We start from the raw sequence: 26,331 nt of genomic DNA on the forward strand, positions 1-26,331 counted from the left end.
GATCCCGTTATAACTTAGAATTTATTAAAAATATTTTGATAATTTTCATTTCACGTTTCCTTTTACTTCTCTTCATTCTCTGTATGACGAACTCCTTGTACCCTCTCTCTTCTCCACCAAGTTGTGAGTACTTGCATTTAGACACACCACCAATGTGGTTTAGTCTCCTATGATTTTATTAAACACCCAACTCCTTCAATCCTTTGTGGCCTTATGCCCAAAGTTTCAAGGAAAATGGAGTTTGATTTGAACGTAGCTCTCTTCTATAGAAACCAATCTCTCTGAAGTGTCTTCTTTTGTTGTTGCCGCTACCGCCAATAGTACAATTCCCATCGAGCTACTTCGTTTAGTTTTTGTCGCCATCCCTAGTGTGCTTGCTTTTCCCTTCGCTGCCAGAGTTCTATCCCTCAAAGCGGGAAGCTCAAGACCCAAAGTGACATTGACTCAAAATCGAACAAGCAAAAAAAAAAAAAAAAAAAACCAAGTCCCCTGAAAAGTTTGTGTGGAATACCAATGAAGAGCAAACATCACAAGATGTTTGGCAACGGTGTAACAAAAACACTGCGGTCTCGGTTCAAAGTTGAAAAAACAGTATAGCCCCAAATTATAATAGTTAGGCATCTGAATTCGAAAATAGTTAAGCTTTTTGAACATCTTGCGAAGTAATCGGACTTATTAAAATTAAATATAATGAATTTGGACCACTGAGTTCACTTTTTCCTATAAATGGTGAACTCCAAAAAAAAAAATAAACAAATAAAAGATCAAGAGCGAGAAGATAAGTAGAAGAAAGAAAGAAAGAAATGAATTGAAAGTAAGTACAATTAGCTCCACATTGATTTAGTCAATAAAAAATTTGACTTAAAACTTGTTTTCGGTAAAAGAGTGATAATTCAATTTCTGGGTTGGGCTTCTTGATAATGTGGGTGTTTGATTACTATTCCACATTATAAGTTTGTATTTATTTCAAATCTTTATATATATGTTGAAAAAAATAGTTAAAAATTGTATTCAAAGTGATTGATCATTTTGAAGCAATATTTAGAGTATGAACTACTCCCAATTTGAATTATGTTAAAGTGAATTTAAATTCTCTAACTTGAGATGATTAATATGATAGATTATACACTTAAAATAGATAAAGAATAATTAAACTGTTTAAATAAGCCTCTGTCATTTGACTAAGACTCTAGCAACTCTGCCCTTGAGATCGTAGGAAATTTTGAAACTTATGGCCTTGTTCTTGCTTCAAATAGGTAATGATTTTTTTTATCGACACAAACCAAGAAAGTTATATAGAGTTCAATTCGACTTAAAATCTTGTAATTATTAAAATAATTGTCAAATCAACTTGATTAGGGTGGTCCCCATCTATTTTATCCCTTGTCTTGTACCTTTTCTTTTTTTTTTTTTTTTTTTTTGTTTAAATAAAGTTAGGATGTTATCTTTAAAAAATATATTACAACGTAATAAAGTGTTGTTGATTTTTAACTATATCTTGGTTCAGTATAAAGCACATAAAAATGGCAGTAAAAAAATGAATCGAATCGAATTAACGTCTCAAACAAATTTTAAGGTTTTGATTGTCGGGTTAGTTGATGCATGTGAGATTATTTCCCTTTCTAAAATAAATAAATAATAAATAATTTATAAGGGAACTCTCACTCTTCTCACTGCATATAGATAGAAGTTTTCTTCATCACATCATTAGCACAATACTTATTCATCTCCCAATTAGAGTTAATTCCACAAAAAGATCCCTTATTTTTAATGGCAATTTCAAATTTAGGTCTAGACTATTATTTTTGTCATTTAACATTCTAAATTATTATTTTTTAGATACTTTTAGTCATTTTAATTACTTTTCTTTTTAAAGCAAATACCAATTTTGGTCTCATGAGTATTAGCAAAATGACAGTTTTGATCCACATGTTTAATTCCTACCAATTTTCCTCCACGACTATTGTTTTAGTACCAATTTTCATCCACAACTATTGTTTTAGTGCCAAAATTCATCATGCCGGTCACCAATTCGTTTAAGACATGCCGAAATATGAAATTATTAAGGGTAGTTTCGTGCTTTTCAAATTAGGATCCATATTTGAGCATAAATAAATAGATTTAAGCCCTAAGATCTATACTAATTCGCAGTTTCCTTCCTCAAATTAAGGTAGGATGAGGTGGAGAACTGCGAATTGGGACCGATCTTAGGGCTTAAATTCATTTATTTATGCTCAAATTGGAATCACAAAAAATGCCCTTAAAATTTTTAGATTTCGGGATGTCTTAAATAGATGGGTGACCGACGTGATGAATTTTGGTACTAAAATAATAGTCGTGGATTAAAATTGGTACTAAAACAATAGTCGTGGATTAAAATTGATACTAAAACAATAGTCGTGGATGAAAATTGGTAGGAATTAAACATGTGGACCAAAATCGTCATTTTTTTTTAATTACATTTAATCCATTAAATCTGAACACGTGAACAACTGCCATTGGTTCTTAGTTCTTTCTTGGACATTCGTTCTCACATGATATATATATGGACAATATCAAATGGAGTTAATACCTAATTTAGTCCGCGACTATAGTGATTTTTCTCGATTTAGTCCTAAGCATCTTTTTGTACTTAATTAGGTTATCAACTTTGATGTTTTTATCCAATTGAATCCTTTGTTAAGATAGCTTGCTTGGTAATTTCACCTCTACTAATACACAATTTAGTCCTTGACTTTAATAGATTTACCCAAGTTAGTTTTTGACTATATAATAATTTTACTCAATTTAATAATTATTTTTTTTGAAAGCAATTTAATAATTAATTATAGTGATTTTAATTGATTTAGTCTTTGATTCTAATAATAGTCGATGACTCAATTAGGTAAAATTATCGAAATCGATGACCTAACTGAACACAAAAAGTCATTTAAGACTAATTAAATCGAGAAAACCCACTAAAATCGATGACTAAATTGGGTATTAACTCGTATAAAATGACAACATGTTCCACGCAACACCAAATTAAAAAGTGTGCAGATACAGCAACTACAATTAATTATTTGCCAAGCATCACAATTCACATACACGCAGATCAGATCAGAGGTTCATACAGCACCACTACCAGACAACCTTAATTATACATATACTCTCCAGCTTCCTGGGCATATATGTGCATTATTTCTGATGGTCTTGTTCAGCTAGTGAAAGGGTAGCCTGATCAAATATGCAAACTATATATTAATTAATTATTTCCCATGGCCATAAGATATATATTAAGGATTATATTTATCTACAAATTGATGAACAAGTGACCCAGTCGTGAATTGTCACTTTCGCGAGACAATCTCTACGCTATGCAATTATAACTCCATTAAAAAAAGAGTAATATATATACTAGTGTAACAGAAATCACACCCCTTTTTAATGTAGAATAAAAAATGTTACTTACAAGTCTTCCCAATCTCATTTTTCTTAACCTACACATTGAAAATTAATTTAATTTCCATTCAACTATTATATATTTTGTGCATATAATATATCAAATTAAACATCTCGCTTAAGAAAATTCAAATTCACTACATTAAAGCTCACCCGAGTTTCAGCATTGTATCTGAGCAGTCAGCAGCCTGCAGAAGCGGCGGCTGGGTGGTGCTATTTTTGGTGATGGACTCACCATCTTCTTGGATCATGCGATCCATAATGTCACCAACAATCCGCCCGTTTCGTCTGTCATTTGCAACCTGTGTTTTATGACAACAATAATCTCCTCTAATTAGCTGCTAGCTAGATTGATTAACAGAAGTTAAATGTAATCCGAAAGAACACAAGTTGATCTGACTATTAACTCGGTAACCATAAGGTTCCAATAACTTTCCGTGGGAACAACTTATTAACCTTCTTAATTTGAACTGGTTTACCTCCCATCGGATCGGATAGTGGTTTTGAATTTTGCTTATCATAAAAATAAAATTGTTAGAGATAAGAGATTACTCGTTGTTTCAACTGATTATTTTCTTCCATGAGCTCAGAACCCTGCAAAGACAAACCAGGGAACAGCAGATCAGAAATAGAAGATGATTAATTAAGCCCTAACTTGGCACTATATGTGTATTGATTTTACTGTGCGGACTATATATACCTTGTATTGAAGTGTGGCAATCTCATTCCTCAACTGTTCATCCTGGAACCAAAAAATTCAAGAATTGATGAAGAATTACTAACTTCAAAATCAAAAGGGATTGAGGGAAAGCAAATTAAAGATAGAGATGAGATGATGATTCAAGCTAAGCTAAGGTACCTTGGTCTCAGACACACGGTTTAATCCAACTTTAAGCTTTTTCTCCAGTTCTTCTAGTTCCTCTAAGCTTAATCCTTCAAGCTCTTCACCTCCCATCCGCCTGTTTTATTCAGCTTAATTGTTATTAGTACATGCATAACCATTTCTACGGTTCTACCTACTTGCTTGGATACTGTAAAATAAGTTTATTTACAAAAAAGAATCAGTAAAAAAAAAAAATGACATTTTCCACTACTTGCTACCTGAGCTCACGAGTCTTGTCAGAAATCTCCTTGCTTAATCTTACTTGAAGGCTATTCTCTTGCTAAAAAAAGGAAATAATTTTAGGTTAAGTTAACAGACAGTTGATGGTTATAAGCTAAGTAATCATCTCATACATGGAATTGGATACTCAAGCTTTCATGTTAATACTCAATTTATTGGAAACAAGAAAAAAGAAAAAAAAAAATCTCACATGAAGAAAGTACTGCAAGAAGCAACCCTAAAAAAGAAATATAATCTCACAAATTATTCGATTGCTTCTTCTTCTTCTCTTTTTTTTTTTTTAAACCCTAGTTGATATATGTATATAGATGCAAGAAGATATATATATATATATATATATATATATATATATATATATATATATATATATATATATATATATATATATATATATTTGGTGGCCTTCTCTGGTAGCCAATGGCAGTCACTAGTCGCCAGAATGGAAATGAGTCATTTACCGGTTCTTGGGCTTCATTTTGTCTCAATTTGACATATTTGGAAGTTTAATTGTATTTTTTTTTTAAAGTTTATTAGGTGCCTAATTGACTTTTGATGTAAAGTTTATGAGTTTATTTGACACTTTTTTCTTTTTATTTTTATCCAATATGCATGTGTATATAGATTCAAAAAGTAATATATATATATATATATATATATATATATATATATATATATATATTTAAGTATGGAGTAATATTCATGATATGTCTCACATAAAGTGCAAGTAAAATTATGCCTCATCACATGAAAAATTGATCAAGATTTTTCAGAAGTATTAGGATGAGTCATGAACCGTTGCAATGTTTAATTTTTTTAAAATCCAAGTTGATATGTATATATAGATTCAAAAAGTGATATCATCATACGTCTCACATAGTAAGTAACATTATGTCTTATTACATGAAGAAAGAAAATATCACCATACGAACCAATTACAAAATTTTGTTTTTATTTTTACACAAGTTGATATAAATGTATATATAGATTCAAAAAGCGATATTATTATACTCATCAATCATCATATGTCTCACATAGAGTATAGGTAAAATTATGTCTCATGTGAAGAAAGAAAGATCAAGATATATATCTTTCCAAAACTACTTGCATGAGTCATGAACGGTTGTAAATTTTTTTTAGTTTTTTTACCCAAATTCTTATATATGTATACATAGATTTAAGAAGTAATATTCATCATATATCGCATATAGAATATAAGTAAAATTATGTCTTATTGTCTTACATGAAGAAAGAAAGATCAAGATATATATATATATATATATATATATATATATATATATATTAAGGATCAAATGAGAACACGCACTAATTTTGGCCTTTCCAAAAGTACCGGCATGATGAGTGATGATCATATCAATTGCATTTTTTTTTACGTACAATTTTAGTATGTATATGGAAATTCAAGATGTTTTCTTTATTATATTCTAATAATTTTCATCATATAACCTTAATATTGTACTAATTAATCATTAAGAATTAATTAACTAATACTGTTATGATGATCATATATTAATGCAAATGGTACACAGTAAATGATACCTGCAGAAATTGAAGAGGTGGGTACTTCTCGATGTTACTTGAATGAGACACATATTTTTGAAGGATATGCTTCATGCTGCCATAAAAACATAAGATCACACACCTCAGTAAAATGTGCATTCTGCACACATATACCTGTTCTATAAAGTCATAATTTCACTATCGATTTATACCAATCCGTTAATTAAAGATCGAATCGAAGAACCATAACTTTATAATTCCACAATAAAACTTATACGTACCGACCAATTAAAGATACTCTAAACGTATAATTTCATTATCAGTTTATACACACGGGCCCATTAAAGATTATCCATATACACATCAACAACTTAATTAACATATATGCATTATTCAATTCAGATTGAAAGCTACTATATCTAGGTATAGGTTTGAAGTTAACATCAAAGTATTGCCCAGAAACTGCATCCGATGAACTGTAAACTAAACCAAAACATAAATTAAAGGGAGATTGTGGGTGGAATCATAAACATAAACATAGTCTATAGAAGTAGCTGGTTATATAATATAATGAACCTTCTTGTCTATCCATCAAATTAAAAGGTGAGATAGATGACTGATATGACAAGGAAGTAACTAGGTATAGTACTATGAAATCTGGACCATTGATTTTTCTCAAGTTTATGCAGAATCTGAATCTAGTAGTGCAAGTCTGCACTGGAGGATGAGTGACCAGAATATATACCAGAGATAGTTGGGAAAACTAATTAAAGTTGGAAATCAAACATAAAAGGTAACTGGGTCGGATCGGAGCAAGAAATCCGATGAGAAAACCCTAAGAAGGAAACACATACAGACACGCCGACCAAATATGTTCTCAACACGACATACTATTGTTGTATGTCTCATATGTACTAGAAGATGATAGGTGTTGGACAGAACGGGATGAAACACCGGACAAAAATAAAGAGTGGGAATCTAATTTCCGGCGAAACAGCGGCCGCCGGAAAATAAACGGCCGGGGAGAGTGAAGTAGTGGACATACGTACCTAGAGCTAGCGAAATCGAAAAGCTTGCCGGTAGCGGAGAAGACGATGAGGGCGACGTCGGCGTCACAAAGGACGGCAAGCTCTTCAGCTTTCTTGAAAAGCCCTCTTCTCCTCTTAGAGAATGTTACCTGCCTCGCTGCAATGTTGTCGATCTTCTTTATCTTTATCTTCTTCCGAGTCATGATCCAGTGTTAAGTTCAAACCAAAATTAAACCACTTCCGCTTCGATCAGTTCTTACAACCTTATTAGCTTCATCTCCTCAAACTGCAAATTAAGAGCGAACAAAATCTTTTCCCAGCACGTACGAAAACGAAGAAACAGTTGTAATAAACTATTGTTTTTAGCTAAACATATATAGCAGACAAAAAAGCAGTAGCTTGGAGAAACCCTATGATGGAAAATGGAAAGTTCCCAGTTTAGATCTGGCGAAAAACTCCAGAAAAAATCTGTGACCAATAATCGGGAATATAATATAATGAACGTGATGACGACCTCCAGGTTTTCTTCTTCTTGGATTGGCGGGTATGGGAATTTTGAGAGTGAGGAAGGCGATGCTTCAATTCTCTGCAAATAAATAAATAAATAAATAAAAATTCCTTCTTTTGGAACTTGCTGCTGCTTCTCTCTCTCTCCAAAAGTAGAATAATAGGGAGAGGGACAGAGAAAGTGGAAAGACCACTAATTAATATCCCAGAAATGTGGTTCAGTAAAGGGAAAGTCTTACTATTTATAACCAAGGAAACCAAAAAAAAAAAAAAAAAAAAGGTTCCAATATTCCATGTATATTGGAACACGCTAGGCCAAGAAAATGTTTTATAATTTTGTTGGGGGGAAAGGGCCATTAAATTTTATACGACATTAACTTTTTAAAAATGCAATTAAGTATTTTTCAAAATTTCTCAGTAACTCATTCAGTAAAAGTCGTTGATCATCATTAACCATCGTTGATTGTCTGAACTATCAAACAAAAAAAAAATTATCGCCGATCGCAGATGACCAGGACCGGTCACCAGCAAATGTCGTTCGCCGAAATCCTAATGATTGATTATTCTAGGTGGATAACTGGCTATTAGGTTTAAATGCACCAAAATGTTGTTGAAAAAATAGCTTGAAAATGGCATAATAAGTGGTTATTTTGTGGTACAAATTAGGCGGGTCCACTTTCGATTTGGGCCGGGTCAAGGTGGATTCGGATCCTTCGTAGTGAGAAGAAGAGATTGATATATTATACGCACAAAACGAATAATGGGTGAATGAGAAATTGATTCTCAAAGTATACCCATTTGAGTTTGGAAAAAATGAAGGGGAAATAAGGGTTTAAAGTAGCATTTGTCCCACATTGATTATGGAAGTGTATTTGCACAACTATCTATACAAGAACATTTCTAAAGCTTATTGAATTGTATAGCATAAAGGATTTTTTTCGTGTGCAAGAGCCTACAAAAGCCCCTCTTCTCTCACGTTTTTCTCTCAAAACCTTGCACGTGTTCTTCCCATGCTCTAACCTTGCATGTGTTCTTCTCATGCTCTACTTTGTTAGGTTCTAAGTTTAGTTTTAAGAAGGTAGTGAAACTCGACTCGTACTTACAACCAAGTCGAAAATACCCTTAGCTTTCATCCCTATGCTTATATTTCCCAATTTTTTCCAGGAAAATAATAATCCTTTTTTCATAGGATTATTATTAAATTATTATTCTTGTATTTCCAACAACAAATGTCAAATTTAAGTGTTTAATTGCACTTGAAAGGGATTTGGTGATTTTATTGTTAAATATTATTTATTCAAATGATGAAAATTGTACTATATTCAAATTGAAATATTTACCGTGACTTTTGATCTGGTTCTGATATCAAAGTGAAGCATGTGCTCCATCTTAACTAAAAGCCTAAGCTTCTAGTTGGATTGCATAATGATTATATACTCAACACTTCATACCCATGTGAGAATTAATAAAGTATTTATTGACTAAATGCGAATGCATTCTGAATGGGGATATTTACCCATAGCTTCCAACTCAGCTTCTTCATACTCATGTGAGAATTAATAAAGTATTTATTGACTAAATGCGAATACACTACTGTTGTATCTGCATTTTATCAAATTAAAAGATTAAGCTAAGGTAAGAACCACGTGCATTGCTGAACCATACGTTACAAGTGCCTGTTCGATCGATGAGAAATTGTTAGAACACTACTATGGGTTTCAAATACCCCATCAATTGAAAAATTTATACCCAAATAAAATAAGGGTTTCATTCCCTTATTCATTCTCAAGCATTATTATTAGTAATCATTCTCATTCCACCCTACTACCAAACATGTTAAATACTTTCACCAAAACTCATTACCATTACCAAGTATTTGATACCCATTCCAATTCCGATTCAACCAAACACACCCTGAATTTGTCATGAAGTTGTCGGAGACCTCCTTTATTATAGACTTTTTCACATCCCATTTTATAACCCAAAAAAAGAAGAATTTATATGGGAATTATCACTCTTCTCACTGCATATGGAATTTTCTTTTTCACATCATTAACACAATGCTCATTTGTCAACTATCATGTAATGTGATGACATCTCGGTTACCATTTTAAATGAATGGTCATAAATTCGAACTCCGGTGACGAAAATTTAGATTTTTTAGGCTGAAACTTTTTGAAAAAGTATAGAACAGATCCTACCTAATGAGAATATAGTATTTAAAAAAAAAACACAATGCTCATTTATTTCCCAATTACTAATATATATATATATATATATATATATATATATATATATATATATATATATATTTAAAAAAAAAAAAGAAGCAAAAAGCTGCGCCCTACATCTGCTTTGGTGTGTGCCAGGGCCGTATTTTAAATTTTGGTGGCCCTGTTCTAGTAAATAAATGTGGCCCTACCAAAATCACAATTAATACACTGTAAGTTTCGAACCTTTGACCTCCAAGTTAAAATACAACAAATACACATTCTTACCATCTCTTCATAAAACCTTTTAAGTTTAATTAAAAACTTTTAATTTTTATTTATAAACTAGCTAGGTAAAAATTAAATATTAGACCTTTAAAATTTGGGGCCCCTCTAAAGTTGGGGGCCCTGTGCGGTAGCCCAGCTTGCACAGCCTAAAATCCGGCCCTGGTGTGTGCACAAACCTGAATTCTGATCTCTCTTCTTTTTTTCCTAAAAAAAAACATGAATTCTCTTTTACTTTATTTATTTATTTATTTATTTTCAATAAAATGTCAACTTGCTATCGAGCGAACATTGGCTTTGCAGCAAGTTTCTTCAAGGAAGAGAAAATTCTTAGATTGGAGATGCCCTAACACACTTATAGGAGACAATAAGTGGTTGCATAATTCTTTAATTATTCATTAATTCTAACATTCAATACACAATATTTTCAATTGTCCGATTAATCAAACATATCAGGCCGTCCAGCACACTCATTACACCTAGCAACTAAGTATACAAAAGGCATCTCCGATGGAATGAGAAATAAGAGAGATTATATATGGAGAGCAACATTAAATGTTGAAGGTGTGAACATTATATCATTTAATGATATTCACATCCTTTATTATTATTATTATTATTAAAAGGAATTACATCACCTTCAAAAAGGTAAAGAAAAGGAAAAAAGGTTGGATAGAAAATAGCTAGGATGAGAGATTATAGATGATGGGGAGGAGATGGGCCCATAAAATAGGAGATATAAGGGAAGAAGGCGGCAATTTATATCCTACACCACGGCGCGCGTTGAACTATGCGCCCAGATGCAAAACGACGTCGTTTTAATTTTATTTTATTTTTTGAAATTTCCCGCCCCAGTGAATGGCAGTAGTTTTTTCTTTAAAAAAAAACCGCTGTTCAAGAATGTACATAATGTTATACTAGAATACACATAATTGTATACATGAATGTACATAATTATATAACAAAATATACATACTCTTTTTAAAAGATAATACACATAATCTAACATAATACATAATAAACATAAACTTTTAACATAATACACATCAACTATTAACATAATACACACAAATTTTCTGATTCGGATGTACATAATTGTATAAAAAGAATGTACATAATTGTATAAAAAATGTACATAACTGTATGAATCAATACACATAACTGTATGAACAAATACACATAACTATGTGAACAAATTCACATAATCCCAGCAACTTCCTACCGCGCCTCCCAAAACGATCCCAAAACGACGTCGTTTTGGGAGGCGCGCGGTGCACAGTGCTATGTGCGCCGTGGTGTAGGGTATAGAGATGATTAGAAGAAGGCTGGGTTGGTGGGCAAATTATTGTGTAGACCGCACAGTGCTGTGTGGACCATAATGAAAGTACATTTTTAATATTATAAATGTACATTATACAAAATAATGTATTTTCAGTAAATGTACTTTTCCTGAATAAAATACACGTTATTAATATATTAAAAGTACATTATTTTATAAATACAAAATATGATCAACACAATAATGATTGGGGTTGATAATGCCAAAAAAGCGAAGATTATTGGTTAGGTTTTATAATTAGATTTTTGACAAATTTTTTGGAGCCAAATGGAAAAGAAAAAAGAAAAAAAAAAAAAAAAAGAAAAAAAAGGCAGGTGGTTGTCAATTGGCAACGAACCATAAATGCCCTAGCGGGCTTGTGAAATGCACACACATTTAGACACCCTCAGTGTACATCATGCCTAAAATTCAATTAGCAAAAAAACTTGTGCGTTCTTTCTCTCCTTCACATCACTGAAAATTCATAAAAAAAACTGAGAAAAACCCCTCAACGAGAATCCCCTAAGTACACCCTTTACACCTATCAGCTGAAATATACCACCAAATTGTATTATATTACACCAAAAACACACAAACTATTTCATTCTATTTGCTAGCTTGTTAAACAAGTGTGCAGATAGAGCAACTAAAATTATTTGCCTAACATAAGATACAAGCAGATCAGAGGTTCATACTTACAGCAACACTACCAGCAGACAACCTTAGCTTATACATATACTCTCCAGCTTCCTGGGCATGCATTATCATTATTTCTGATGCTCATATTCAGCTAGTGTTAGGGTAGCCTGATCAAATATGCAAAGTATGTATATTAATTAATTATTTCCAATGGCCCTAACATATATATTACTGAATAGCTATAGCATAAATACTTGCAAGAAAGAGAAATCAAGATATATATCTTTCTAAAATTATCAACATTATGAGTCATGATCCGTTAAAAATGTTTTGTATGTTATCACTACGCCAAAAGTTATAGCTAGCAATGAAGACACAACTTTATTTCCGTGTACCTGATGAAGCGCTTACTACTATGCCAAAAGCTATAGCCTTTATTTCATTATACCGCCACACATTTTTTAAGAGTCAATGTGCTGAACTTGACCCTTTACCGACCTCTACCCAACAATCTCAATCATTATTGTGTGGACCATGGCCCATACAAGTTGTGTGGACCATATTTTATATACTAAAATAATGTACATTCAGTACAAAAATAATGTACACTCAGTACAAAAATAATGTATATTGTATTCAGAGGATGTACATTATTTTTGTACTGAGTGTACATTATATCAGTACAAAAATAATGTACATTTAGTATATTAAAAATATATTTTTTGTTATGGTCCACATAACACTGTGTGGACCATGGTCCATACAATAATTTGCCCAACAATCTCTGTAGCCCCATGGTACTGGACTTGGCCCTTATCGGCCTCCGCCCAAGATGCTTCATTGGTTGATGAAAGGGAATATATAGTGAAGTGAAATTGCAGACTATAATAGAAGTTTCATATGATTGGGTATGCATGGATGGATGCATATACAAATTATAGCCATGGCAAGATATATCACTACAAGAAAAATAACCATAAACAAGACTCAAAAGACAATGATTACGTTATAGGTTAATATAAAAGACAACAGTATCCTCAAGAAGTCAACAGATATATGCATGGAAAGCTTAATAATCTGCATTCTGCAGTGAGGATAGATTCAGCCAGTGAAAGGGTGGATCAGACTAAAACCTTCCACCAATTACTGGGGATTCATGCTAAACATAGTACAGGTTTCCTCAAGAAACTAATTAACGTTGTAGCTTAGCTGCAACTATATATATGGTGAGCATATATTACTACAGAAAAGGGTATAGAGTAAACTAATTAAATTAAAGCTCACCCGAGTTTCAGCAATGTATCTGAGCAGTCTGCAGCCTGTAGATGCGGCGGCTGGGTGGTGCTATTATTGGTGATGGACTCAGATGTCTGACCCTCTTCTAGGATCATGCGATCCATGTCAGCAATAATCAGTCCGTTTCGTCTGTCATTGTTCATCTCTGCAACCTGTGTTTTATGACAATAATAATAATCTCCTTTAGCTCCTAGCTAGGTTGATTAGTAAAAAGTTAACTGTACTCAAGAGGAGCACAAGTTGGTCCGGCTGTTCCAAGTTCTACTCTGTGTAGAAGCAGCTAATTGGCCTTCTATCTTGATTTAAGTCAATCAGGGACAACTATAAGGTTCCAAGTTCGACTCTGTGTAGAAGCAGTTAATTGGTCTTCTATCTTGATTTAAGCCAGTCAGCTATGGACAACCCAAGCTGTCTTTTATTGACTAGGATCACAAGACATGATTTACCGTTTCTTCAGTGCATACCCTCAGGTAGTGACTGGGATTTTTTCTGGTCAATCAAAAAACTAATTGTTAGAGAGAAGAGATTACTCGTTGTTTCAACCGATTATTTTCTTCCATGAGCTCAGCACCCTGCAAAAACATGGCAGGAACAGCAGATCAGAAAGAGAAGATGATTAAACCCTAACTGTGCAGACTATATATATATATATATATATATATATATATACCTTGTATTGAAGGGTGGCAATCTCATTCCTTATCTGTTCATCCTGGAACCAAAAAATTCAAGAATTGCATAATTACTGACTTCAAAATCAAAAGGGATATGATTGAGGGAAAGCAAAGATAGAGATCAGATGAAGATTCCAGCTAAGGTACCTTGGTCTCAGAGACACGGTTTAATCCAACTTGAAGCTTTTGTGCCAGTTCTTCTAGTTCCTCTAAGCTTAATCCTTCAAGGTCTTCACCTCTCATCCGCCTGTTTTATGCAGCTTTTTATTAGTGCATAACCATTTCTACCTACTTGCTTGGATACTGTAAAAGTTTATTTACAAAAAAAGAATCAGTAAAAAAAAAAAAAAAGATGACATTTTCCACTTGCTACCTAAGCTCACGAGTCTTGTCAGAAATCTCCTTGCTTAATCTCACCTGAAGGCTATTCTCTTGCTAAAACAAGAAAATGATTTTAGGTTAAGTTAATAGACAGTGTGCTGCTTATAAGAAATCATCTCATACATGATGGGAAAAAAAAAAAAAAAAAGAAGATATATATCATTCCAAATCAAAAGTACCAACATGAATCATGAACAATTGTAAATTTTATTTTTATTTTTATTTAAAAAAATACCAAAGTATATGTGTATATATATAGATTCAAAATGTGAAATTCATCGTATGTCTTGCATAGAGTATAAGTGTTAGGAATAATTGTTAATAGATTTTGATGATGTCAAGATAGTATATAGGCATAATATACCCCCTCATTTCTTATTGTAAGTTGAATTCTCATTACTTTTAAAAGAATAATATGCTTCAACAACCGTCTGACCGAAAGAAAGTAGTTTCAGAAGAACACTATCAGGAGGAAAGGTTTAGGAAGCTAAGGAAGACCAGAAGGAAAGACTTCGGAAAGAAGCAACTGAAAGGAAAAGATTGGAAGAAGGGAAGCTAGAAAGCAACCACAGTTCTCGAAAATCCATTGTCATATCTCTTAGCTTATGTAGCTTGAGAACCATAGGGCAATTACAGTTTCCGTAGTCATGTATAAGCACACTTTGGTTCAAAAGAGTATCACCAATTTGTGTACACTTGGTGTCACAAGTTGCAGTGTCAAACATCTCTTTTTATTCTTCCTCGTATGAGCTTCTTTCGATAATGATCTTCCATAAAAATCTTCATTAAAGTTTCCTCGAATTTTGGTGATAGCAATGAATGACCTTTATAGTACGTTCCATTTAAATATCATTGACTTGATTTCACATCTCCTTATTGTCTATAAAAAGAGGGCCCTAAACTTAGAAGAACATTTATTTTTATTGGGGTGGAAAATAGACTATTGCGATATATTGTTGAAAGCTATCTAGAGAGAAAAACGGCTATATTGCAAAATCTAGTCTTCTAAGCAAAAAGAAGAACCGTTCTGATTCTTACAAAGTCCAACACACAAACAACATTATCTTTCAAGTTAAGGAAGTTGGGAGATCAACCTAGCAATGCAATTTTGTGATTGGCCATTGATTAGTTGTAATCAAGCAGTGAAGGACAAGACGACGAGAAGTTCATAATTGTCTCAAGGACCGCCATCCAATAGAAACTGTTGGTCCCAGTAGGGTCAGAGAGAGTCTAGAGGGGAGGGGGGGTGAATAGACTCTAATCGGTTCTTTTCGAATAATCTCCTTTCGGAGATATACGCAGCGGAAATAGTGTTTCGTTTTAAATATTCTTTGCATGCTTTCGTGTTAGTAAAACTTAGCGTTTGGTCGATATGATATGATATGCAAAGCATGAAAGTAAAAGTGATAAGTAAAAAGAGATGGACAGAGAGATTTTTATAGTGGTTCGGCCAACTGTGCCTACTCCACTCTTCTTCCACAACTTGTGAAAGGTTTGCACTATCACTCCTAGTACAAACTACTTTAAGATGGCTTCCTTGATCACTAAGTCGGACAACCACTTGAAAGGTTTTTCAACTCCTCGAGTTTACTCCGCCTCTATCAACTTCTTCCTAAGCTGAAATGTTGGAAAGATAATCTGATGGTTCTCCAACAGGTTGAAGCTTGTCTTGACGTTTGGATGGATATTCACTTGAGAAAAGTACAAGACTGCTTCAAGTTATGAAGTATGAGAATGGATAAGCCTTTGAAAAACTTCACAACTAACACTGGTTATGAAAAGCTTTTTGGAGATAAAACTGCTTGAAGAGCTTTTCTTAGGATTGCAAGAGTGAGTTAACCAGCACCTTCTTCAATGGTGAAGAGAGGTATTTATAAAATCCATCCATTGGAGGGAGATGAAAATTTCAAACCTAATAACCAGTGTGTATTACTCAGTGGGCAAAAGGCATTTAATGCACTTGTACTGTATAGCCGTTGGAGCCAAAAGCATTATGACTTTTGTCCTTGATCTCTGACAAGATAGTACAAGTTTTTAATTAATGCTCCTTGTCGTTAGTGAAAATCATTCCTAGGATACTTTTTGTCCGAATGATTTGCGCATCTGAGTGATAGACAACATTCTCATTGTTTCCTTTAATGAGTGTTGTCTTTCTACAAGTCTGTCCTTGACTTGTTCACTTAGGAATGAGAGACGAAAGATGATCCTCATCTTTCGTTCTTTCTTCTTAGACGAAGGTTCCTTTTGTAAAAGCAGTCCATCCGTGACTTGCTTTAATCCTTCTTTCGTCTATACTAGAGGCATCTTTCGATCATCTTCGAATCTTCATGTAGACCTATTGTACCAGTCTCGTGCATGGTTTAACATCTTATGCCTATGTCATTTGAGACTTATCTAACAAATGAAAAATAGAGGTCTACATTCTAAGACAGTTTGGTATCATCAAAATCTAAATACACTTGTTCCTAACAGAAACTATTGGCTTCTGTGTCACTTGTATTTGTATAGGAGAAGAGTGGAGTACCACTTTTATTCCGATTTCCGAACCACTATAAATCTCTTTCTTGATCTCTATATTTCATTACTATTTATTTTTTCTTACTAACCATATACTCTACTCAAACACTCTTTCACGTGAAACAAACTTAGCTACAAATTTTATTTTGTGGAAGCTTTAAGACTTCCACCGCAATAAAACTTATTTCCTTTATTTGATTTCCAAATTTAAGCTCACATAGAGCGCCCACCCCCCCCCCCCCCCCACAAACACACATGAAGAAAGAAAAATCAATATTATATCTAACTTTCTAAAAGTATTAGCATGAGTCATGAACGGTTACAAATTTTTGTTTTTATTTTTTACCCAGATTAAAGAAGTGATATATTCATCATATGTCTCACATATAGTATATATAAGTAAAATTATGTCTTACGACATGAGTAATGAACCGTTACAATTTTTTCTTTTTATTTTTTACCCAAGTTGAAATGTTTAGTGTGTGTGTGTGTGTGTATATATATATATATATATATATATATATATATATATATATATATATATATATATATATCCAAAAAATGATACTCATTGTCTCATGTAGAGTATAAGTAAAATTATGTCTCATCACATGAAGAAAGAAAGATCAAGATATATATCTTTCCAAAACTAGGTGCACAAGTAGGTTGTAAATTTTTATTTTTATTTTTATCCAAGTTGATATGTATAAATAGATAGATTCAAAAAGTGGTATCCATCATACGCCTTACCTAGAGTATATGTAACATTATGTCTCATTACATGAAGAAAGAAAAATCAAACTAAGATATATCTTTCCAAAACTACCTATATGCGCCATGAAGTCATGAACGATTATTGTAAAACTATATATGTATTTTTACTCATATTTATATATATATATATATATATATATATATATATATATATATATATATTTAAATACAGTAATATTTATCATATATATGTCTCACATAGAGTATAAGTAAAATTATGTCACATCACATGCATGACGAAAGAAAGACCAAGATATATTCTTTCAAAAATATTAGCACGAGTCACTATTGGTGCAGTGGTAAACTTTTATACTATTTTTTTTAATCCAAGTTGATATGGATATATAGATTCAAAAAGTGATATCATCATATGTCTCAGATAGAGTATACATAAAATTATTATATATGTCTCATCACATGAAGAAAGAAAAATCAAGATATATCATTTTAAAAATGTTAGCATGACTCATGAACATTTGCAAATTTTTGTTTTCATTTTTACCCAAAGTTGATATGTATATATAGATTCAAGAAGTGATATCCATCATACGCCTCACATAGAGTATAAGTAACATTACGTCTCATTACATGAAGAAATAAAGATCAAGAATCAAGATGTATCTTTTTGAAAATATTAGCATGAGTCATAAATGGTTGTAATATTTTTTAAAATGAAAAAAAAATTATCCAAGTTGATGTGTATATATAGATTCAAGAAGTGAGTAATGAATGGTTATAAATTTTTATTTTTATTTTTATTTTTTACCCAAGTTGATATGTATATATAGATTCATGATGTGATTTTCATCACATGTATCACATAGAGTATGTATATAAAGAATTTTCTTACATGAAGAAAGAAAGATCAAGATATATATCTTTGCAAAACTGCTTGCATGAGCCATGGCTACCATGATCATATCAATTTTAATTTTTTTTATTATTAAGGTGTTTGTGTGTATAGTATATACAAATTCAAGAAGTGGAATTCATCATATGTCTCAAATAGAATACAATTAAGTAAAACTTGTGTTACGTTATTAGAAGTTGGTATAAGTTAAAAAGATGTTTACTTTTTTATATTTTAATACACTTTCATCATATAAGCTTAATCTTGTGCTAATTAATCATTAATGGATTAACTAATACTGTTATGATGATCATGTATTAGTGCAAATGGCACACAGTAAATGACACCTGCTGAAATTCAAGAGGCTGATACTTCTTAGCTTGATGTTACTTGAATGAGATTTACGCATGAAGAAAGATCAAGATATATATCTATTTTTTTTCTTAGGGAGAAGAAGATATATATCTTTTCAAAACTACACGTTTGAGTTATGAACAGTTATTATATATATACCCAAGTTGATATGTATATATAGATCTGAGGACGGAGTAATATTCAACATATGTCTCACATAGAGTATAAGGCTATGTTTGACAAACCTAACTGAAAAGGTAGCTGGAAGCTTAAAAGGAGCTGAAAGCTGAAAAGCTATAAGCTAGGAGCTGAAACTGAAGATCTGTTATGCTGGAAAGTGTTTGGTAAAATTAGTTTTTTGAGTTAATAAATGTAAAAAGACAAAAAAAAAATGACATCTTCATAAAATTTAAATAGTTTGTTTACATATTAAAATTTAACATTTTGTCTTCAAAAAAATTAACATTTTGAAATAAAATCATTAGCATAATCATGATTTAGCATCCCATAATGAAGTAGCAATATTGTTGCGAATCCAATAATATTAATAATAATAATAATAATAATAATAATAATAATAATTGTGGTTAAAGTTGTGGATAAAGGAGAATGAGAAAATAATTTTAATTGGAAAAGATAAAATGATGTCATTTCATTAAAATAATAAGGATGAAGATAGAAAAAAACCGTTAGTAAGCTACTAGTTTATTTTGAATAGCGTTTTAAAATAAGCTCTTATTTTAAGCTACGATGGAACATTACCAAACAGAGCTTATAGCTTATTAAAAACTTAAAATAAGCTATAAGCTCTGCCAAACAGAGCCTTAAAGTAAAATTATGTTTCATCATATGAAAGAAAAATCATGATATACCTTTTCAAAAGTATTAACATAAGTCATAAACGGTTACAAATTTTTATCCAAATTATATGTATATATAGATTCAAAAAGTAATATCTATCATATGTCACGCATAGAGTTTTAAGTAAAATTATGTCTCATCACATGAAAAAAGAAAGATGAAGATATATTTTTTAAAGTATTAGTATGAGTCATGACAGTTTGTAATTTTTTTATTATTTTTTTTTTATTTTTACCCAAGTTGATATCTATGTATATATAGATTTAAAAAATGATATCATCATATGCCTCACATATAGTATATGTAAAATTATGTTTCACATGAAGAAAGAAAGGTCAAGATATTTATCTTTCAAATACATACTGTTATGATGATCATATATTAATGCAAATGGCACACAGTAAATTATACCTGCAGAAATTCAAGAGGTTGGTACTTCTTGATGTTACTTGAATGAGATACATATTTTTGAAGGATATGCTTCATGCTGCCATAAGAACACATATAAGATCACGCCTCAGTAAAATAATTAATGTGCATTCTGTCCCATAAACATATAATTTTACTATCAATTTATACGCAATCACCTGTTAAAAATATTTCATATATAAATGTATAATTTCACTATCAGTTTATGCACAATGGCCCATTAAAGATCATTCATACACCAACAACATACGTACATTATTCAATTCTCAGATTAATTGAAATCTACTTTCTAGGTTTGAAGTTAACATCCATCAAAGTATTGCCTAGAAACTCCGTCAAATGAACTGTAATAAACTAGATTGTGGGTGGAATCATAAACATATATAAACATAGTCTACAGAAAGTAGCTGGATATATAATATATATATATATATATATATATATATATATATATATATATATAATGAACCTTCTTGTCTGTCTATCTATCAAATTAAAGGTGAGATAGCTGACTGATATGACAAGTAAGTAACTAGGTATAGTACTATGAAATCTGGGCCATTGATTTTCTCGAGTTTATGCAGAATCTGCAGTGGAGGATGAGTGACCAGATTGCCAGATGGTTGGGAAAACTAAGAAAAAAAGTTGGAAATCAAACATAAATGGTAACTGGGTCGGAGCAAGAAATCTGAGGAGATGAGAAAAACCTAAGAAAGAAACACGACACCAACCAAATTAAACCAAAATAAAATATGTTCTCGATCAACACCACATACTATTAATGCAAATAAAAAAAAAATAAAGACTGGGAATCTAATTTCCGGCGAAAATTAAACGGCCCGGCCGGGAGAGTGAAGTAGTGGACATAGTTACCTAGAGCTAGCGAAATCGAAAAGTTTGCCGGTGGAGGAGAAGACGATGAGGGCGACGTCGGCGTCGCAAAGGACGGCAAGCTCTTCAGCTTTCTTGAAAAGCCCTCTTCTCCTCTTAGAGAATGTCACCTGCCTCGCTGCAATGTTGTCGATCTTCTTTATCTTTATCTTCTTCCGAGTCATGATCCAGCTAGTGCTTCTCGATCAATCGACAAACCAAGATTAAACCAACTTGATTGATTTCCTCAAACTGCAAATTAGCGCGGAGAGCGAGAGACACATAAAAACACGCGAGCGAACAAAATATTTTCCCAGCACGTACGAAAACGAAGAAACAGTTGTAATAAACTATTGTTTTTAGCTAAATATAGAGCAGACAAAAATGCAGTGGCTTGGAGAAACCCTATGATGGAAAATGGAAAATTCCCAGTTTAGATCTGGCGGAAAACTCAAGAAAAAATTGTGGCCAATAATCTGGAATGAACACCAGTTTTTCTTCTGATCTTCTTGGATTGGCGGGTATGGGATTTTTGGGAGTGAGGAAGGTGATGCTTCTCGATCTCCAAAAAGAATTTCCTTCTTTTGGAACTTCTTGTGCTTCTCTCTCTCTAAAAGTAGAATATATAATAGGGAAAGAGGGACAGAGAAAGTGGAAAGAACACTAATTTCCCAGAAATGTTCGTTCAGTAAAGGGAAAGTCTTACTATTTATGACCAAGGAAAGAAAATAAAGAGAAAATGTTCCAATATTCCATGTATATTGGAACACGCTAGGCCACGAAAATGTTTTCTAATTTTTTTTTTTTAAGGTAAAGTTCAAAGGGATTTGGTGATTTGGTTGGTAAAAACAAAAAAAATTATTATTTATTCCAACTATGAAAATTTTACTACCATTATATTAGAGCTGAGCATTCTCAATGGGATCTTGTGGTCTTGTGGCACCAAGTTGCTCTATCATATGTGATGTTATGGGTTTGAGCTTTACGTAATTATGAACAATAGTACCAAAAAAGGGTGGTGCTGGAAATTATAGAATCTCCTGACCATCTAAATCAAGTCGACACCACTCATTTAAAATTGCACGTAATCAAAAAATGGTAGTTGGCATAAATGTAATAAGTCCAAACTATAACAAAAATTGAAGAAAAAATTAAATGTTTTTAAAAATCTTTTAGACCATTGTCCATCTTAACCATACTCATATTTTAACCAGACTAGTTTAATCCTGCTCAAATATATCCACATAGATGGAAAGCAACCCATCAATATGAATTATATGACGCCACTCAGAGAGATCAGAGAAAGAAATTAAATTCATAAAATGTTTTACAAGTAAAAATTTTGAAAGACATTTTTTTTAAATGGATCATTTTCTTTTGACCATAATGAGTATTTTTTGTTTTTATTTTTTTATTAATAGCCAAACATTAGAAGTTTTGAGAAGTCATTTTTCAAATTTTCAAACCAATATTAAATTTTATATATTGTGAATGATTTAGACAAGAGTAAATATCCAAAGTGGTCCCTCAACTATAGCTAAATTTACAAATTAGTCATCGACTTTCAATTTTAACCAATTAAGTCCTTAACTTTGCAATTTTAACACGATTTGGTCCTTCGTCTATTTGACCATTTGTTAACTGTGATTTTTGAGGATATATATGTAATTTCATAGTCCATCGTCAGTTTTTTAAGGTTCCGATTGCATTTCCAGACCGCACTACCGAAAGCAATCTGCCAAATTAATCATGTCGCCTTTCTTCCTCCTCCCTTTGGATTCAATGTAGTTGAGTTCATACCAGAGCGAAGAAGACGAGGTGTTTCCGAACCGGTGCAGCATCATCTTGGAGGCCTTTACGTGCTCCGACAAGAGATGGAGGTTCTTCTGGAGATCGTCGATGACGGCGCGGCCGCCGGCGTTGATGCAGAAGTGTTCAAAGGCCTGTTTGAAGTCGGGAATATAGGGTTTCCATTTGGGATTGAAGATTTTCCGGGCGATTAGGGTGAAGAGAAAGAGGAGCTGCTCCGACGCCGGGAGAACGAGTGGGCCGATTGTGGTTATGTTGGATTTGAGGGCTTCGCCAGCGATCACCATTAGGTATTTTGAGAGGTTGATTCCGACTTTCCCTTGCGGATCTTCCTGCTCGTAAACGCAGTGGTAGGCTTTGTCGTCGGCGCCCTTGTGCATGCGAACCATGTGCATGAGCCGGTACTTGGCCCGACCCGAATCGCGCTTCTTGTTGGACACGAGAATCACGGCGCCGCCCATTCCGAAGAGGCAGTTAGGGAGGAGCATAGCTCACTCCGATCCTTTGTAATAGTTGGGCGTAATAATCTCTTTGCTAACCACTAGGGCGTTAGAGTTGGGGTGCACGTACAGGAGGTTATCACGTGCGAGATCGATCGAGATTAGGCTGGCGCTACACCCCATGCTAGAGAAATTATAGCTTTTGATAGACAGATCGCTGAAGTCCCTGGAGCGGCTTTTCGAGAAAGCCATGACTCCAGCGACGTTAGAAAGCTAAACCGGCTCGTGATCCTCAAGCAGCAACGGAGAAGCACTTCTCCCCTTCGAAACGGCGCCATCACCTCCAAGAGCGTTCTCTTGAGCTTTGCACATGAAATTACATATATATCCTCAGAGATCACGGTCAACAAACAGTCAAATAGACGGAGGACCAAATCGTGTTAAAATTACAAAGTTAAGGATTTAATTGGTTGAAATTGAAAGTCGATGACCAATTTGTGAATTTAGCTATAGTCGAGGGATCATTTTGGGTATTTACTCTTTAGACAACTCACAAATATTACCATTAATTAGAGATGCTCTTAGAAGTCCAATATGAGTCCACCACAAACTCCCTAGATCCACCTACATATGACTGGAGCGTTATGCTGTGGACCCGTGTCCACCATGTGCATGGTGGACACGATGTATATTCATAATTTCTATACTGTACATTCATAAAATTTATAATGTAGATTCATAATTTCTATACTGCACATTCATAATTTCTATACTGTAAATTCATAATTTCTATACTGAAGATTCATAAAATTTATAATGTAGATTCATACAGTACAGAAATTATGAATGTGCAGTATAGAAATTATGAATTTACAGTATAAAAATTATAGATCTACAATTTAGAAATTATGAATCTACAGTATAAAAATTATAAATCTACAGTATATAAATTATGAATATAGAATGTGTCCACTATGCACATAGTGGACACCGGTCCATAGCATAATTTGCCCATATGACTATATGAGACTCCTAGAACTACTGCCAACAAACCCTAGCCCAACTCGTACCATGCACCTAAAAATCCACAAGACTCAAAAAATAAATACAATTACCTTACTCTTTTGAAAAAAAAAAAAAAATCAAATGAGTTAATTTTATGAATAAATCATTTACTATTAACATTTACCAATTAATTTTTATCCTTTGACTTTCAATTATACCATAAATGGTTCTTAACGGTTGATTTTGTTCTTAGTCATTCAGTTAAATATCCATTTAATAAATATAAAATGTAAGAACAATAATGTAAAAATTTGTTGAGATGAACAAATTGAGTTCATAAATTTAATACATTGAGTTTATCATTGTGAAGAATTAATTTTTTTTACATTATTACCCTTAAATTTAATGTTTATTAAAATAATTTTTAACTAGAGGACAAAATTTGAAAAAAAAAAATCAATAGTCAAGGGACCACTTATGGTTAAATTAAAAGTAGATGATAAAAATTGGTAAAAATCAATAGTCAAGTGACAATTTATTGTCCAATTGAAAATCGAATAATAAAAATTGATAAAAGACAATGGTTAAGTGATCATTTCTGGAATTAATAGACCCCGCATACTTGCAATAATGCAATTATTTTCTTGAATTAAAAAAAAATTATTAAATTAGATTCTTGAACTTGTAAAAAAGTTATAATTAGCACTTTTAACATGTTATATGATGGTAACATGATGATTAGATGTAGCCGTAGTTTGATTTCGTTTCATGGTTCGAAAAATGACAAATCAGAACTGAAATCTTTTAGAAAGGTTTCAATTAATTCAAATGGAATTTATTTTTATTATTCTTTTTTTTTTTTAGAATTTTGCCATTCTATTTTTTTAAAATGATTATATCAAATATTTAAACTTTAAAGTTAAAGTAAAAGACTTTTTTTATTTTGTATGTTTATTTATTTATTTATTTATTTGGAACCGAAATCAATCGATTCCAAACCAGAACCCAAGGTTTCGGTTTGGTTGAAATTGAACTGTGGTCATCCCTAATTAGATGTGCTATGTGACATTTTTAGGAAATTTGTTGTTGAGTTGTGTATATTTTTAGTATTGATATAACATAGTTGTGGCCCTCTTGGTTGTGGCGGTCGTGCCCAGTCTTCATAGTGAAATTAGCTCTCCTATGTGACTTTTGAATTATTACACATGAAGGTTACCATGTACAATTGTACACTATTTAATAGTGGGTGTGAATTTTTCTCATCACAAAAAAAAAAAAAAAAAAAAAAAAAAAAAAAAAAGTCAAATAAAAAAAATAGTGTCAATGTATTGTCACTAAAAAAGTAATTCGTAGAGACAAAATTTGTGCCACTAAAATATATGGAAATAGTGACAACGCTTTTGTCAATATTATTGATATTTTTTAAGCTAAGTAATCATTACTTTGGCATAAAAGTTTTTTTTTTTTTTTAGTTTAAATAAAACTAATTTACTGTTATCACAAACTATATAAAGTTATTTGTTTCAATCAAGGTTTTTATTATTGTTAGGAATAAATAATCCATTCAACAAATACAATTTGTAAATTTGTATTTAAAAAAAAAAAAAAAGGAAAAGAAAAAAAGACTTCATTGTCTTACAAATGATGTATATATGTTGTCACAAATATGACGTTCAATTTCTTTTAATTTTGCAACTTATCCTTCTAAAATACTTTCACATTTCTTTTAAGTCTCCATTTATGCTTGAAAAATTAAAAGAATTTTCTTTTGAGTCTTCAAAGTTATTTTTTTAAGGCCTAAATCATGTGCATAACTTAACTTTCTTTTTAAAACCAAATCGAAATGTTTGATGAGCGATAGAAGTGCAACTAAATTTTTTTCTTGAGGTTTTCTGTATATAAGTATATTAAGATAGATATTAATAATTGAATAAATTACTTTTAAAAACTGTAGACATTTTTTCTTGAATGTTATTATGTATATTAAGATAGATATTAATAA

At 32.2% G+C, this 26,331-nt stretch overlaps 2 protein-coding genes and 1 pseudogene across 2 annotated transcripts; all 3 read right to left on the reverse strand.

The window, feature by feature from the left end:
- Positions 1 to 3,124: 3,124 nt before the first annotated feature.
- On the reverse strand, positions 3,125 to 7,650 carry LOC109170382 (MADS-box protein AGL24-like). Its single transcript, XM_019319468.1, has 9 exons — positions 7,625 to 7,650; positions 7,132 to 7,396; positions 6,122 to 6,197; positions 4,543 to 4,604; positions 4,301 to 4,400; positions 4,142 to 4,183; positions 3,994 to 4,035; positions 3,595 to 3,743; positions 3,125 to 3,216 (listed from the first exon to the last, which is right to left on the reverse strand). Exons 2-9 carry the CDS (start codon positions 7,311 to 7,313, stop codon positions 3,201 to 3,203), a joined length of 669 nt encoding a protein of 222 aa, XP_019175013.1. The 5' UTR covers positions 7,314 to 7,396; positions 7,625 to 7,650; the 3' UTR covers positions 3,125 to 3,200.
- A 4,314-nt stretch (positions 7,651 to 11,964) lies between these two features.
- Positions 11,965 to 21,761, reverse strand: LOC109170381 (MADS-box protein JOINTLESS-like). Its single transcript, XM_019319466.1, has 8 exons — positions 21,079 to 21,761; positions 20,188 to 20,263; positions 14,413 to 14,474; positions 14,187 to 14,286; positions 14,036 to 14,077; positions 13,896 to 13,937; positions 13,354 to 13,517; positions 11,965 to 12,236 (listed from the first exon to the last, which is right to left on the reverse strand). The coding sequence occupies exons 1-8, from the start codon at positions 21,258 to 21,260 to the stop codon at positions 12,227 to 12,229; spliced, it is 678 nt and encodes a 225-aa protein (XP_019175011.1). The 5' UTR covers positions 21,261 to 21,761; the 3' UTR covers positions 11,965 to 12,226.
- A 983-nt stretch (positions 21,762 to 22,744) lies between these two features.
- Positions 22,745 to 23,576, reverse strand: LOC109169802 (annotated as a pseudogene).
- Between the last annotated feature and the right edge of the window lie 2,755 nt (positions 23,577 to 26,331).

Source organism: Ipomoea nil, unplaced genomic scaffold (assembly GCF_001879475.1).
Source record: "Ipomoea nil cultivar Tokyo-kokei standard unplaced genomic scaffold, Asagao_1.1 scaffold3321, whole genome shotgun sequence".
Lineage (NCBI taxonomy): Eukaryota > Viridiplantae > Streptophyta > Magnoliopsida > Solanales > Convolvulaceae > Ipomoea > Ipomoea nil.